A 14817-nucleotide genomic window follows, 5' to 3' on the forward strand; every position below is an offset into this window, starting at 1 on the left:
GTGGAGACCTAAGGAAGTGGCATTTCCGGTTTCTGGCCTCTACTGCACGCCTATAGGTTAGCACCTGCCCACAGCCTCAGGACCTGCTGGCTTTACAGGGACACTGAGTCATGGGGTCCTGCTTCTTCCTGTCGGCAGCTGCTCACCTTGGGGAAGAACATTCCAGGGCTAAAAAGATACCAGGGTCCCCCTTCCATTGTTCCCCAAATGCCAAACACCAGACTCGTGAGCAAATAATTTGAACCTTCTTCATGGACACTCTGGACCCTGACATGGCCCAGTGTAATGAGGGAAACATCATTCTGCTCAATGGCTGAGATGACATCCTGCCTTACTCCCAGGCCACCAGCAGGCCTTGGGAGACCCTCTGCGCCCCCCCCCCCCCACCTCCAGAGCTGGTAGGCTGTTCCAGTGCTTCATGAAAAAAATCACAAGATGATATGTGTAATACCATCAACAGCCAAGACCCAGAGACTATAAAACCCAGCTTCCAGAAGCAAGTGACTGCATTTGCAGCCGCACGACATCTTATTATCTCATTCTTACTTTGGACAACCTGGCAGGTTACCGAATGTTACCTGCCCACATGGCAGAGTCTGGCAAACTCCCCGTGGTGTGCCCAATATGCCAAATACTAGTAATAATGATGGGTCTCATTCTCCTAACCCTGAAAGAACCTGGAATATGGCACTTTTAAAAAAAAAAATCTCAGGGCTAGGACGAAGGAGACGTTACTGGGGCCTGCTCGAGGCAATCGATGAACAACAGGATGATTGTGATCGGTATGTGAGAATTTTTTTTATTTATTTAAATTTTATTTTATTTTTTTATAAAGTTGTTCATAGTAATTTATTACATCCAATATTCAACACCAACCCTACCACCATTACAAAGGATAAGTGCCTTCTGAAATATTGAAGTTACTTTTTTTTGGCTTTTTTTTGTGTGTGTCACACCCAGCTTTACTCAGGGGTTACTCCTGGCTCTGCACTCAGGAATTATACCAGGCAGTTCTCGGGGGATCATATGGGATGCTGGAAATTGAATCCGGGTCTGCTCTGTGCAAGGCACACTCTTTCACCACTGTACTATTATTCTGGTCTCGGTTTGCGGGGGATTAAAAGAATCTAGCTGAAGCGGGAAGACAGAAGGAGGCCAAAGATTTCTTTGGGACACTGACAGGTCATGCTTGGGTTTTGCTTCTTCAGACCTCCAGTTAAATGACTTCTATGCCTCATCACTGCTTCGGAACCGTTCTGCAAATGCTTGCTAATGTAGCTAGTTCTCCCAGGAGCCGAGAGGTCTGTGAAGGTGGGACCCGAGGATGCGTTTTTTCTCAGGGGTGACACCTGCGCCTTCTCTGCAGGCTTGGGCCGGGCCTGCCACGGTACAGGGGACAGCGCCCCCGTGTGGTGGGTGCAGCTCCTCATGGGCTGGAGAGTGGCGACAGCGCCCTCGCGTGGCGGACACACCTGGTAGCAAGCAGAACAGCTTGAGGATGGATGCAGAGGCGTCCGCGCGTGGAGTCCCGGTGTCTCCACGCAAGTTTGAGTAGGGGAGTTCTGCAGAGGCCTCCCCACACATCACCCCGTCCCTGTGCAAAGGCAGCAGTGGATTCTGAGACAACTCCAGCCCCAGCAGAGCCCTGGTGGGTCCAAGGTCTTCACCGCAGAGCTGGACAGTCCCTGTGTGTCCTGACTCGGCTGTCCAGCTTTCTGGTTTGTCTGGACCGGTGTGCCTGGGATGGGGGCAAGGGTGGCGACCCTCCTCGCCGGACAGTGAGCTTCTGCATCCAACTCTGCCCCCGAGGGGAACCTGTGTGCTCTCTGAGGACACAGCCTGGTCTACTGTCACGGATGCACTCAAGGTTAGTCCTTGTGAGAGTTTGGGGGGCACAGTGGGGGAGTGGATGGGCGCGATCATATGGCGTTTATCCCACATATAACTCTAGCCCTTGAGGGGAACACAAGACAGGCAGGGCTGGGGATTTCCTAACGGTAAAGGGGCATGAACGAAGACCACACCCTCAGCCTTGGTAGCATGCAGCGGCTGGAAATTCCGTTTCCAGGACAGAAAGCTAGTCCCCAAGTGTTGGGCACATAAGGTCCAAGACATCGGCATTCCCAGCTGGTCCTTACAGCTCAGTCCTGAGCAAAGCAAATATTGACTTTTGTCTTCCTGGTACATCTTGAAATTTATTTAAACTTATTTCAGCTCAAGTGTTAGATTTCCTGGAGGAGAAGAGGCACTGTCTTCATTCCGATTGCTGATATCTTTTGTCTACCTCGAGGAAATCAACTTCTCAAGTAATGCAATGAGCAGGGTATAAAGTTTGCTTCTTTTCTCATTTACAGGCTATTTCAGCGTTGAGTTTAGATGCTTTTTAAATAAAATTATCAAGAAGATCTATGACTGCGAAAAGTAACATGGGGGAGGTGTTCCCAGCAATGCTCAGGGGTGCCCAGGGTCTACTTCCAATGATTCTGGGACAGACATGTTGGTAGTTCCATGTGAGGGGCCAAGAATGGTTACTCTTTGGGCCCTGTGGTGCTGAGGACTGCCAGGGTCACACTGGAAGTGCTGGGGGTATCCAAGGCTATGCCCAGCAATGCCTGGAGGTGGGAGGAGGGCATTTGGGATCAAACCAGGGTCAGCTGCCTTGTGTGCTCTCTAAGCCCTGTACCACTTCATGCACTCTGAAAAGAACATTTTATCTATTTATTTTTATTTTTAATTTTTTAAAAATTTTATTGAATCACCATGAAATAGTTATAAGCTTTCATGTTTGGGTTACATTCACACAATGATCACACCCATCCTTCCACCACTGTACATTCCTCACCACCAATATCCCCGGTATACTCCCCCCTTTCCCACTCTCCCCCTGCCTCCATGGCAGACATGATTCCCCAAAATCTCTCTCTACTTTTGGACATTATGGCTTGCAATACAGACCCTAAGAGGTTATCATGTTTGGTTCTTTATCTACTTTCTGCACACATCTCCCATCCCGACCGATTCCTCCAGCCATCTTTTTCTTAGTGATCTCTTCTCTATTCCAGCTGCCTTCTCCCCTTTGCTCATGAGGCAGGCTTCCAGCTATGGAGCAATCTATCTGTCCCTTGTCTCTCCTGTCCTTAGGAGTCAGCCTCACGTTATGTTCTTTTATACTCCACAAATGAGTGCAATCCGAAAAGGACATTTTAAAAGCAAGTATTGAATTACACAGTGAGGTCCTTCATTTGTACTGCCCAGTGCGGAAGTTGTTGGGAGCCCTCTTGAGTGGGTATTGATGGGGGAAGTATTTTCCTCTGGGCCACACCTGGAGGTGCTCAGGGCTCACTCCTGGCTCTGCTCAGAGATGACTCATGGTGGAGTTCAGGAACCAAACCCGGGTTGTCCATGTGCAAGGTGAGAGCCTTCCCTGCTGTACTATCTCCCTGCTCACCCCGCCGAGGTAATGCAGGGCAAGGCAGCTAAGCAGGGCTTGTTGCCTCCTTGGAGCCCCTGGGAAAGTTTCTCCGCTGACTTGGACCGTCTCCTCCTCTTTTTGGACTTCAAAGCCACCTCTTCATTTTCAGCCATGCCAAAATCGTTCCAAAGCCATCTGGGCGCTCAGTGACAAGGACTTGAATCCAAGCCTCATTCATTCTTAATTGAATGAAAGATGAGAATGTCACAACAACACATTTCATTTTAAAATCACTTCCTCCTGGAGCACGAGTGTCCTTGGCCACAAATCAGAGCCTCCAACTGAAGCTCGGGAGGCATTGCCCAGCCCAGCCCTGCTTTCCCGAAAGCTCCCCTTCCTGAGGGCTTTTTGGGGGAATAAATGCTCTTCATATTCAAAGCTTTGGGGAGAAAAATCTCCAAGTCAACTCTGGGTGCTTAGGGGAGTAACGACCCTCAGTAAGCACCCCCAAAGTCATCCTCCCCATCATAACCTATTCAACGCAAAGCAACACTATCAGTCACTTATACTTTAGTGAGAATTTTAGGTGGATGCTGGTACCAGAACTCCCATCCAGGCCTTCATACAAAGCATTTGCTCTGCCACTGAAACACTTCTTCAGATTCTAGACTAAAAGTTTCAGCCAAAAATTTTCACTCTCTCCCTTATTAGAGTGTCAATCGTGCCCCTTTACTAGAGGGACAAGAGTCTTAGAGCAGATATACCTACATATGCAAATAAACCCACTGAGCATCCTATATATATATGAGAGAAGAAATAAAAGTGACCATTTCTAGGATGTAGTTGGCATTTTATTATGAAAATGTTCACTTATGCCACTAAAAGACTGGATTCAGAGACTTCATGTTTTGCCTGTGAATTAAGGTTGAGAAGAAATAAAACAATATTAAATTACACACTGTCTATGGTTTTATTTATTTTACATTTTGAAATGAGGGATAAATAAATTTATTCACAAGAGTCCTTAGAATACCAGAAAATGCAATGACCTGGAAAGTGAGTATTTTAAATGAAAACTACCCCCCTTCAAAAAAAAGTTTACTTATAAAATTATCAAGATTTATGACTCCCAAAAGTGACGTGTTTGAGAGCCTGGTGGTTGGATGAGTCTGGTGACTTTTTGGAAGGTTGTGGTCAAGGCTGCAGAACTTTCGGGAGTAGTTTTGGCAAAGATCTACGGGAACTGCCTTGTGATTTGCAAACAAACCATGTGGTGCTCAAGAGAGCTGGGACACTGCTCAAAACACCAAGTGGTGGGGGCTGCTTCCCTGACCAGGGCCCTACAGGCCAGGTCCACCCCTTAGTGTGTGGCCGCTCAGAGCCCCAGCAGGATATCAGCTCTCTTGAACGGTGTCCACAGGAATTCCAGCACATTCCCCATCTGCCTGACCACTGGGCTCTGCAGGTTTCTTGCTGGCTCGCCTGGGAGGGGGCCACCCCTTCTGACTGCTGCTCTTCATGGACCCCAACACCTCATTGATGCAGGGGTGCTGGACCATGCATCTAGGTGGGGTGGACACAAGGGGGCAGGAGACCTGTCTGGAGCCGTGGTTCCCCTCTGGTGCTCCCTCTGAACCTTTGGGGGCAGAGGCTCTGGGGTCTCTGCGCATTGTCAGTGAAGAGAAACGCCAGCAGTTACTGAACTGACCACAGGTGTGGACCAACAGGCTCCTCCAGAAGGGGCAACTTTGCTCAGAAAGCAAAACCCAACCTCAAAACACATAGGGGAGCCCCAGCCCTGAGGGGAACAATGAACCAGCATTTCAGATGCCTCAGACCTGCAATGGGAAAAACATAGGCTTCTGGGCCCCTGGACTTGTGTCCCTGTTGGCTGACCCAGTTGTCCCCAGAGCATGTGGACAGCAGCTCTTAGAAGATGAAGTAAATCCAATGGCCAAGAACCACCTGGGGGGAGGGCATTTCAACTCACAAGCTCCTACTCCCAGCTCCGGGGAGGCACTGCTTTCATCTTCTACCTCCTGCCAGTTCTTGGGGGGCAGGGCAATGCCTGCCTGCGCCATCACTCCGGGAAGACCAATGTGGGGGAAGAGCAGACCTGTCAGCTGTCTGTGACCCTGGAAAAAGCCTTCAAACATATTCGCTCTCTGTTTGACACCTGGCCAGGAATTCAGACTGAAGGCAGGACCCCCAGGTCACACTGAAGTTTGGCCCTCTCTGGGGGTTCTGCTCTGGGTGCACCCCCACTTTTGAGGCTGACTGAGTCCCCACTGTGGCTGCCACTAAGCGGGGGAGGACTATGGGCATTGACACAGACACAAGGTGCTTTGTACTGTTAAACCAGGCTGACATCTTCCCAGAGAAATCACAGGATGACAACTTGCGGTGCAATAAGCTTAGGGTCTCTATTGGTTAGCGGGTCTCTATTGCCTAGCTCTGCTAGCTCAAGCTAGGGACCTCATCCAGCTCCCCGACACAGTGGCCCAAAAGTGAGGACTTTTATACCATAGCATTGTATAACAGGGGCTTTCCGTGGACCACCCTTTTGGCCCTAGTCTGAGGGGCTTTCCTCTACTTGTACTTAGCAGACTGGTTCTAAATTGGAGTTACAGAAGGGTTGCGTAAGAGTTACATAAGGGTTACAAAGGGGGAAGCTTCCCTACCTGCATCTGATCGGTAACCCTTAGTTGACCTCACCATGTTTATCTCACTTTGGGAAAATCATGACTCAATTCCGGGTATCTGCTCAATTCAAGGAATTCTGGAACCGAAACCTAGGCCTAGCTTCTTCTGGCTTCTTTATGAGCCTCTCACGGCACTGCCTTTGCTTCTCTAGCTCTCAGTACGTGAGTGCTGCTATTCTGTGGGAGTTGGAAGGAACTAGGGTCAACTTGTCCAAAGCACCAGCCTTCTTTCTTTTCCTTCCTTCCTTCCTTCCTTCCTTCCTCCCTCCCTCCCTCCCTCCCTTCTCTCTCTCTCTTTCTTTCTTTCTTTCTTTCTTTCTTTCTTTCTTTCTTTCTTTCTTTCTTTCTTTCTTTCTGGCTTTTTTGGGTCACACCTACTGATACTCAGGAGTTACTCCTAACTCTGCACTCAGGAATTACTCCTAGCACTGCTCAAGAGACTATATGGGTTGCCATGGACCAAATCTGGGACAGCCGTGTGCAAGGCAAAGGCCTTACCCGCTGTACTATCTCTTTGGCCCCACACTAGCCTTCTTATCATGGGTGAAGCCTAGAGAAGCTTGAGAGTAGAGGCACTGGACAAGCCTGAGGGTGGAGGCACAGGACCAACCTGAGGGTGGAGGGAAAAAACTAACTTGAGAGTGGAGGCACTGGACAAGCCTGAGGGTGGAGGGCAGAGGGTTTGGCTCCAACCAGGAATTGTACTGGGGCAAGTTGCAGGTCACAGGAAATCTGAAGATGGCACAACTGGTCATACTCAGGCTAAAGTCCAGTGACACAGGAGTACTTGGTGATGCCTACCCCTCCCTGATGAGCTCTGGGGAGGGGCATTCCTGGAAAGAGCCCCAGACAGCAGGTAGGACAGTCGACAGTAGATGGAGCACATGTGTAAAGGGAGTCTGGAATGTTCCAGGGCTCATCCACTGGCTCCTAATGCAGAAGCTTCAGGCTGAGGTAGGCAGGACGGATGCTGGCTTTCCTCTTTGTGGGTGGGGACGACTCAAGCTGGGGGGGGGGGGGCATTGGGGCAGGGGGGAGGGGGGAGAGGAAAGGCGTGGGCACGGAGCCAGGGGTCCAGGAAATGCTGAAGAGTCAGCACAGCCGAGGCATCTGTGCTCCGAGAGAGGAAGTGGCCACAGCAGGCTGGGGGGTGTTGGGAAACACCCAGGCCCGGCCAAGGGACGAGTGTCCTCACGCTCTGAGAGTGGCGTGGCTGTCAGTCAGCTCCCACAGAGAGATTCGGGGTCTCTGCAGCCGGCTTCACTCTCAGGTGACTGAGTGTCTTCCCCAAGCCTCGTTGTTATTTCAGCCAACTCTTAGGAGAATAGCCTCTGGACCAGTGGCAGGTTCCAGAAACAAGTCAGCAAATAAGTCCCTCGCAGCTCCCGCAGTTACCTGCACGCAGGTGGCCGCCCAGCGGTGCAAAGGGGACCTGAGCTCTCCCTGCCACGAGGTGGCGCTGCAGGGCTGTGCGCATCCTCTCCTCTCAGCCAAAACCAGGAACCTTGGATCTCAGAGACCCTCAGTCCCTGCGGGATACGTGCGCAGCATCCGGCACTTCTTTATTTATTTATTTTTTATTTTTTTAAATTTATTTATTTATTTAGCGGTTCTCCAGCACGGCCACGGCCCCGGCACTTCTTTAAAAGACTCATTTGAGTGCTTAATTAACCAACCCGGCCCCACCGTGAATACGATTAAAATAAAATAAATTTTATGGGTAGCAGCGTTTTAATAAATGGTGGGAAAATCAGAATTGATCTGCTTAAATCCAAGGACATATTTGTGCATCTCTTTTCTGTTGTCCTGAATCTCGCCAGCCCATCTGGTGTATCCTCATTCGTTTAGAGAAATGTTGGTTGGTTGGTTGGTTGGTTGGTTGGTTGGTTGGTTGGTTGGTTTTCCTTTTGGGCACACGTCGTAGTGCTTGCACCCTCTCCAGGTTCTAAGGTGAGGTGCTTAGTGGAAGCACATTCTGTGGGTACTGCTTACCAGGTTGCACCTCCTGGCTGTGGCGGGCATGTCTCTCAGAGGTAGTGGTCTCTGTCGAGGTCTTCTGCTACCATGGGTAGCCGCTGGCCACACTGAGCATCGCAGGTATCCGAGCTGCCAGGATGCTGATTGGTGCTTGAGGCAGCTGCAGGGAGGGAACTCATCACCACTCTCGAGGAAATCGTGAAAAGAAATGGCCCTTGAGTGCTGTTGTCTGGATCTCTGTAACAGGGAGAGAGAACTGCCAGCTGTGAGATACTCATGGGGACAGCCGCCACCCTCTTTGTCTTTATAAGTCCCCTAAGGGCCACGCGGGTAGTGGACAGGGTTTTCTCAGAGGAAAGACCATGCTAGTTTAAGTGCTCTTAAAGTCTTCTGGAGTTTGGGTCTATTTTCTGGAGACCTCAGCAATAAGAGAGGGAGACATGAGACACTTGTCTTACCTCCGGTATGTCGTGGTGAACCACCTGAAATTTGTGAGCTCAAATGAAAATGATTATATTTCCTATGACGACTTACCTCTGTTCTTATTTCACCAAGGACTGGTGTGTGTGAGTGTGTGTGTGTGTATGCACTCGTGTGTGTATTTGACTGGTTGAGGATACAGATTCCCAACATCTTCAGTAATTTGAGGCAAAGTGTAGACTTCCATCATTTCTAATGCTGCTGCTTGGTTAGAAGCCACCTAGGGTGACTTAGGGTGACACTGCAGGGTGAATGACTATCTCCAAAGGTTTATATGGTTTTCAGAGAATTCATTGAAATAGATGAAAAGCCTGGTGTGGACACACAAAACTTGCAAAAGACTTCTTATTCTTTCAAAGTGTCCTATGTTTGAAATGGGATATTCTTCAACTAAAAGTTGTTGCAAAGCAAATTTTAAGAGAAATGAAGACTGCCAGATGTACTTTGCTGTAAAAATAAGTTAAATTATGCAATTTTTCGATAGGGGTTTTGTTTTTATTTTTGATGATTTTTGTTACTGCAAGGACAGATACAGAATGTTCTTTCTCTGAATTAAAAACAAATTAAAAAACTATTTAAAGAATACTCTGTTCAAACTTTTTAGTTAGGTCCTAAGTGGCATATAAATTTTTTAAAAGGGAGATGCAATAAGATCTATCAACACTTTTGCTAATGTTAATCAGAACAAAAAACTTCTGTTTTGCCTAATTGTTTAAATGCTGTATCAATTGATTATTGCTTTCCTTGAGATTTAAAATTGTTTTGTTCTGTTTTGGCTTTGGGACCACACCTAGCTGTGCTCAGCGATTACTCCTGACTTTGCAGGGATCACTCCTGATGGTGCTCTGGGGACCATATGGGATGCCAGGATCAAACCCCTGTTGGCTGCATGCAAGGCAAACGCTCTACTCACTGTGCTATCTCTCCAGCACTGAGATTTAAAATTGTTGAGTCTGCTTATACAGCTGCATGATTATTTCATCCCAAGGGAATCTTTCTTTCCAGTTGACTCTGTTTTTCTTTCAGTGCAGGGAAGGAGAGAAGGACTCCTGGTAGGCATGTGACTGAGTGCTCTGCTGCTGGGTCTGAAATAGGCTTCTAGTCAGGCTTTATACCTGTTTTTTTTTTTTTTTAAATTTTGTTTGTTTGATCTACATTGGCGATGCTCAGTCCTCACTGCTGGTAGTGCTCAGAGGACCTTGTGGAGTGTTGGGGATCCACTCTGAGTTAGCCACATGCAAGAAAGGGCCTGGTGTTGTACAATCTCTCTCTTTGTGCCTTTTTTTTTAAATTTCGAAAGGTAAGGTAAAAAGGTAAAGGCCCTCCGGTTGATCGTCGATTTGCTCGAGCAGGCCCAGTAACGTCTCCATTGGAGACTTTGTTGTTACTGTGTCTGGCATATAGAATACTCTCGGTAGCTTGCCGGGCTCTCCGAGAGGGGCGGAGGAATCGAACTCGGGTCGGCCATGTTGGCCGCTTGTAAGGCCAACGCCCTACCCACTGTGCTATCGCTCAAATTTCGAAAGAGTTGTTCTTTTTCTCAGTGCTGCCTTTCAGTGCTGTGGTCTCGACAGAGAAGCACCTTTAGGGTTTATTCTTCCCATATACTACATTCTAAGGCCTCCTGACATCTGGGAGGAAGAGGAAGAGAGTGTGTGTTTGCACTGCCCACCCAAAGGCACCATTGCCCATGAGCTTCCACTCCGATGCTGTGTATAAGTTCTGCCTGGGGTGGAACTGCTATGTAGAACACGGGAGCTGGGGACATGTACACAGTCTTGCACGAGGGAAGGCCTCAGAGGGTGCCCTTAGGGGGCTCCACCCTGGGCAGGTTTGCTGCCCAGGCCCTGCTGAGGAGCAAGGTTCCAGTCATTTGGCCACGCAGACCACATGGATGTCTCTCTTCATCCTGGCCACATTGTCTCCACTTCTCTGCAGCCTTGGAAGGTGACTGCTGGTCACCCACATGGGTCTGTGTCTCTTCCAGAGGGGACTTGTGGACTCTGGTGCCAGCTCGCCAGGACACTTGTCAACCTGTAGTGGCTGATTTTTTATGTCCATGCAATGGGTCCATGGCATGTTCAGCTAGTTAGTGAAACATTCTGTTCATTCAAACTGGTGGCCTGAGCAAAGCAGGCTGCCTTTCCTTGCCGTGACTCAGTCCCATCTCATTAGCTAAAGGCCAGACTGGAATCCAAGGACGAGGAGCTCCTTTTGTCCACCTGTGCTAGCAGGAGGCACCAGGGATTTCTTGCCTTTGAGGTAGAACTAAAGCCAGTGGCACCTCTGGGGTAGGGTTGGAACCACCCCATGGATTCATCTGGTTCTCCACCTTGGGGACATGGATCAGAAGCTGTCTGACACCCCCAAATTGTTGAGATAATTCCTTATAAAAATCACTTTACTGGGGGCTGGAGCAATAGCACAGTTGGTAGGTCATTTGCCTTGCAAGCGGCCAAATCGGATTCAATTCCCAGCATCCCATAGGGTCCCCAGAGCACTGCCAGGGGTGATTCCTGAGTGCAGAGCCAGGAGTAATCCCTGTGCATCGCAGGGTGTGACCCAAAGAGCAAAACAAAAACAAACAAACAAAAAACACTTTACTGGGGCTGGAGTGATAGCACAGCAGGTAGGGCATTTGCCTTGCACTCAGCCAACCCGGGTTCGACTCCCAGTGTCCTATATGGTCCCCCGAGCACTTCCAGGCGTGATTCCTGAGTGCAGAACCAGGAGTAACCCCTCTGCATCACCAGGTGTGATGCAAAAAAAGAAAAAAAGAAAAAAAAACCACTTTACTTAAAAACACACATGAATGCATGTGACAGAATCTCTTTACATAGCTGTGTCTATATTTATATGCACATGAAATCTCTTTCTGCACAGAGATCTCTGTGTCCACATGTCTGTAGGTGGGGATCGCTCAGCCTAAATCCCCCACATGCAATCTTATGCATCCTGTAAGGGGCACTGGATAGGGGAATATGAATGGAAGAGGAAACAGCCTTGTGGGTAAGCCCAGAGTGGAGGGCTTGGAGGCACAGACCACTCAGAGGTGCTGAACGGCAGGAAGAGCCTCTCCTGAGCCCTCTGCAGGGCCCACAGCCCCCACACACCTTGATTTCGGTCTTCTGCCTCAAGAACTGAGAGAGGGTCCATCTCTCTGTGTGAGGATTCCCCTATTTGTGTCGATTTGCTCCGACAGCTGCAGACAGTGGTCTCCCAACCGCTTCACCCAGACTAGATGTCCTTAAAATCTCCCCATTTCTCCAAGGCTCAGCTGATTTGGACCTGGAGATCCTCGTTTTTTTTTTTTAATATCAAAAACTTTACTAGAAACAGGAAAAAAAAAATTGAACTGACTCTGAGGCTTGCCCCACTCCAGGGCTGCTGGACAAATGATGCTCCCAGATCCATTTAGGAGTGAGGTTGCTCTGTGTCCACTTCCTCTTCCTCCCGTACCAAGGTATCCAGCTCATCCAGCCACTGCTGCTGCAGGGGTCCCACAGCTGAGCTGGAGGCCATGCTGGATGGAAGGGTCCTGCCAGTTGCAGCCCAGACCCCTTGAGTTGGCCGCCAGGATCCGGGTGCTATCCCTGAATTCTACAACCCTTCGAAGCTTCCTTGAGCTGGCAAAATCAGAGTCCCATTTTGGGCTCCCGAGGTTCCTTAGAGATGGTCCCAAAGTCCCTTCTAGTTGTAGGTGACTGATAATTTTTGTTGGTGTCAGTTTCTTCCAAACTGAACTCCTTTTTATTCAACCTGATGGGCCCAGGAAGCCCCACTGGTTTTAGGTTTGGCTGAGGATGGGCTGGTGTCCTGCATCTTTGAAATCAAGAAACCTTTCCCACGGTCTTGGTCTCAGGATCTGCACACACCCGACGCTCTGCGATCCTTGGCTCCTTCCCTTTGGCTGGGATATGCAAGTTCTGAGAAGGAAGTGGAAGTGGTGGACCAGCAAGATGCAAAGAGGGAAGAACCTCCCAGCACTCCGAGAGGGAAGACTTCTTTTCTGAGAAAAGGCGGAGGGGGTGGGGGTGCGTGGGTCATCGTCCCACCACCCAGAGTGTGCTCCCAGGGCCCACTGCTGTGGGATGGAACAGGGAGCCAGCTACAGGTGTCTGGTGCTAGCCAGGGAGAACTTAGGGGATGATAACGGGCTGCTGGGGTCTTGGATCCGCCTCTGGTGGATGGGGGCGGGATGGGGGGGCAGAGACTGACAGGCAAAGCCAGACTCCTCAGCCTCAGAGATGGCAATCTTCAACTCCAGCTTCATCCTTGGAGCATTCACCCCTCAGAGCCCAGCAAGGGGTGGGTTGGTAAGGGAAAAGGTTGCGGGCCAGTACTCCCCAAGAAGCATCAGAGGCTGTCTGAGGTTCCGCACGCTTTCCCCCAGCTCGGCACGCCCATCGCACACGGGCTCTTCCGTTGCACAGCGGAGTGGGAACGTGACCGTGTTCTTCTCCTGGAAAGCAAGACAAGTCACATAAAAAGCAGCTGCGTCTGAGACACAAAGCCAGCACAAGGGAATCGAGACGCGTCACTGGCCCACCCAGGGAAATACGGTAAATGCTCGGTCAGAGCAGCAGCATTTATCCCCTGTGGCCAGTAGGTGGCAGTGTCTGCCCATGCAGCCCTTGGTCCTGGCTGAAAAGTCCTTCCTTTCCTAAGAAGACCAGAGAGGGTGGTGGTCAGCGCCAGAGTCCTGTGTGCCTCTAGCAGCGCAGGCAGAAACTCTGAGGTGATGCCAGGAGGCTGAGGGGTCGAAGACAATTGACATTAGTGCGACACTGCAAAAGGCTTATGCCTTCAAAAGAGCAAAAGAAACTTCAGCGTGTAGCTGGCTGGAGCTGGCCAGGAAGCCAGGTCTGAGGCCGTGGTGGACAGGGAGTAATGTGCAGCCAAAGGAAGTCGATCCCAAACAATGTTTCCTCTTGTGCTGAACAGTTAACTTGATGCCTGACATTAAGTAACTTCTGGCTCATGCCTGAGACTCGGCTCTTTCCCCTCTAAGATGGAGTATCTTTGAGGTGACTTCCAAAGACTAATTATCTGCTGCTGCTGATCCTATCATTGGGCAAATACACTGCCAACTGTATTTGTACACCCCCTCCCCATGAATGTTAAAAGCCATAGTGGACACACAAGTGTATTGGGACCAGAAGCTGGGACCAGAAGCCAGTCAGTTCCTCCTTTATACTGGTCCCAACACAAACAACTTCAGGATGTGAAAAGTCATTGCCAGTCCTGACAGCCAATCAAGAGGAAGGATTACAAAAACCCGCTTTCTTCTGAACAGCTGACTTTGTGCAAAAGGGCCCTGGTGTAGGAGGGAGGACACACGTAGACTCTGACACCAACAGAGGGGAGACCCGTGAGGTGAGGCACTTTGTTCTCACAAGACCTGGGAACCTGCATTCTGGCTGGTACACTGCTCATTAGCACTGCTCATGACACATCCATCAAGTACAGAGGAAAGAAGAAGAATGCAACAAGAGTCTGGAGAGATTTGCTGGCCACGTAGTTGAACCTATGAGCAAGCAAGGAGGCTTTGAGGCAGCAGGATCTTTACCCACCGGATCGACTCCCTTGGTTTCTCTGCAGGAATTACTCAGGAATTAAGGACGGGTCCTGCTTTCTCTTCCCAGCACGGGCAGTCAGTGATGAGGCACAGAGTAGTTGCCATCTTCTCTCTATTCTCTCATCTCAGCTTCTCCCCAGAAACCAGGTTAGTTTTCCTGGGCACTGATAACAAAGGTGCTTGGTGGTTTTTCGCTGGTGACCTTTAATTGGGATTAACTGTGAACTCACTGATGTGTTTCACTTTAATCATACAATCTGGGGAGTGCAAATAAGAGGAGCTAGCACTTATGAGAAAAAATTCAGAATCTTTAGGTTACTAAAAGTAAAAAATGGGGGCCAGGGCGTGGAATGATAATGCAGTAGGTAGGGCAGTTGTCTTGCATGAGGCTGACCCAGATTCGATCCCTAATACCCCATAGGGTCCCCCCAAGCACCGCCAGGAGTAATTCCTGAGTGCAGAGTCAGGAGCAACTCCTCAGCATCGCCAGGTGTGCCCCCCAAACAATTGTGGGTCAGAGAGACAGTAAAAGGGTTAAGACACATGCTTCAGCACCACACAGTCTTCTGAGCATTGTGCGGTGAAGCTTGGAGGGTCCCAGCACCTCTCTTGGGGCCAGTGGAAATCCACAAAACCACAGGCATGAGAAGCCCCACACCTTGTGCTAG

General features: G+C 49.6%; 1 protein-coding gene across 1 annotated transcript in view; it reads right to left on the bottom strand.

Moving 5' to 3' along the window:
- Nucleotides 1–12862: 12862 nt before the first annotated feature.
- The window catches only part of TPO (thyroid peroxidase), a 102002-nt gene continuing 100047 nt past the window's right edge, over nucleotides 12863–14817 (bottom strand). The window contains exon 17 of the mRNA XM_056126439.1: nucleotides 12863–13033. Coding sequence (XP_055982414.1) covers nucleotides 12863–13033 — 171 coding nt within the window. The remainder of the gene's footprint in view (nucleotides 13034–14817) is intronic.

This window comes from Sorex fumeus, unplaced genomic scaffold (assembly GCF_029834395.1).
Source record: "Sorex fumeus unplaced genomic scaffold, SorFum_2.1 ptg000006l, whole genome shotgun sequence".
NCBI classification, from domain to species: Eukaryota; Metazoa; Chordata; class Mammalia; order Eulipotyphla; family Soricidae; genus Sorex; species Sorex fumeus.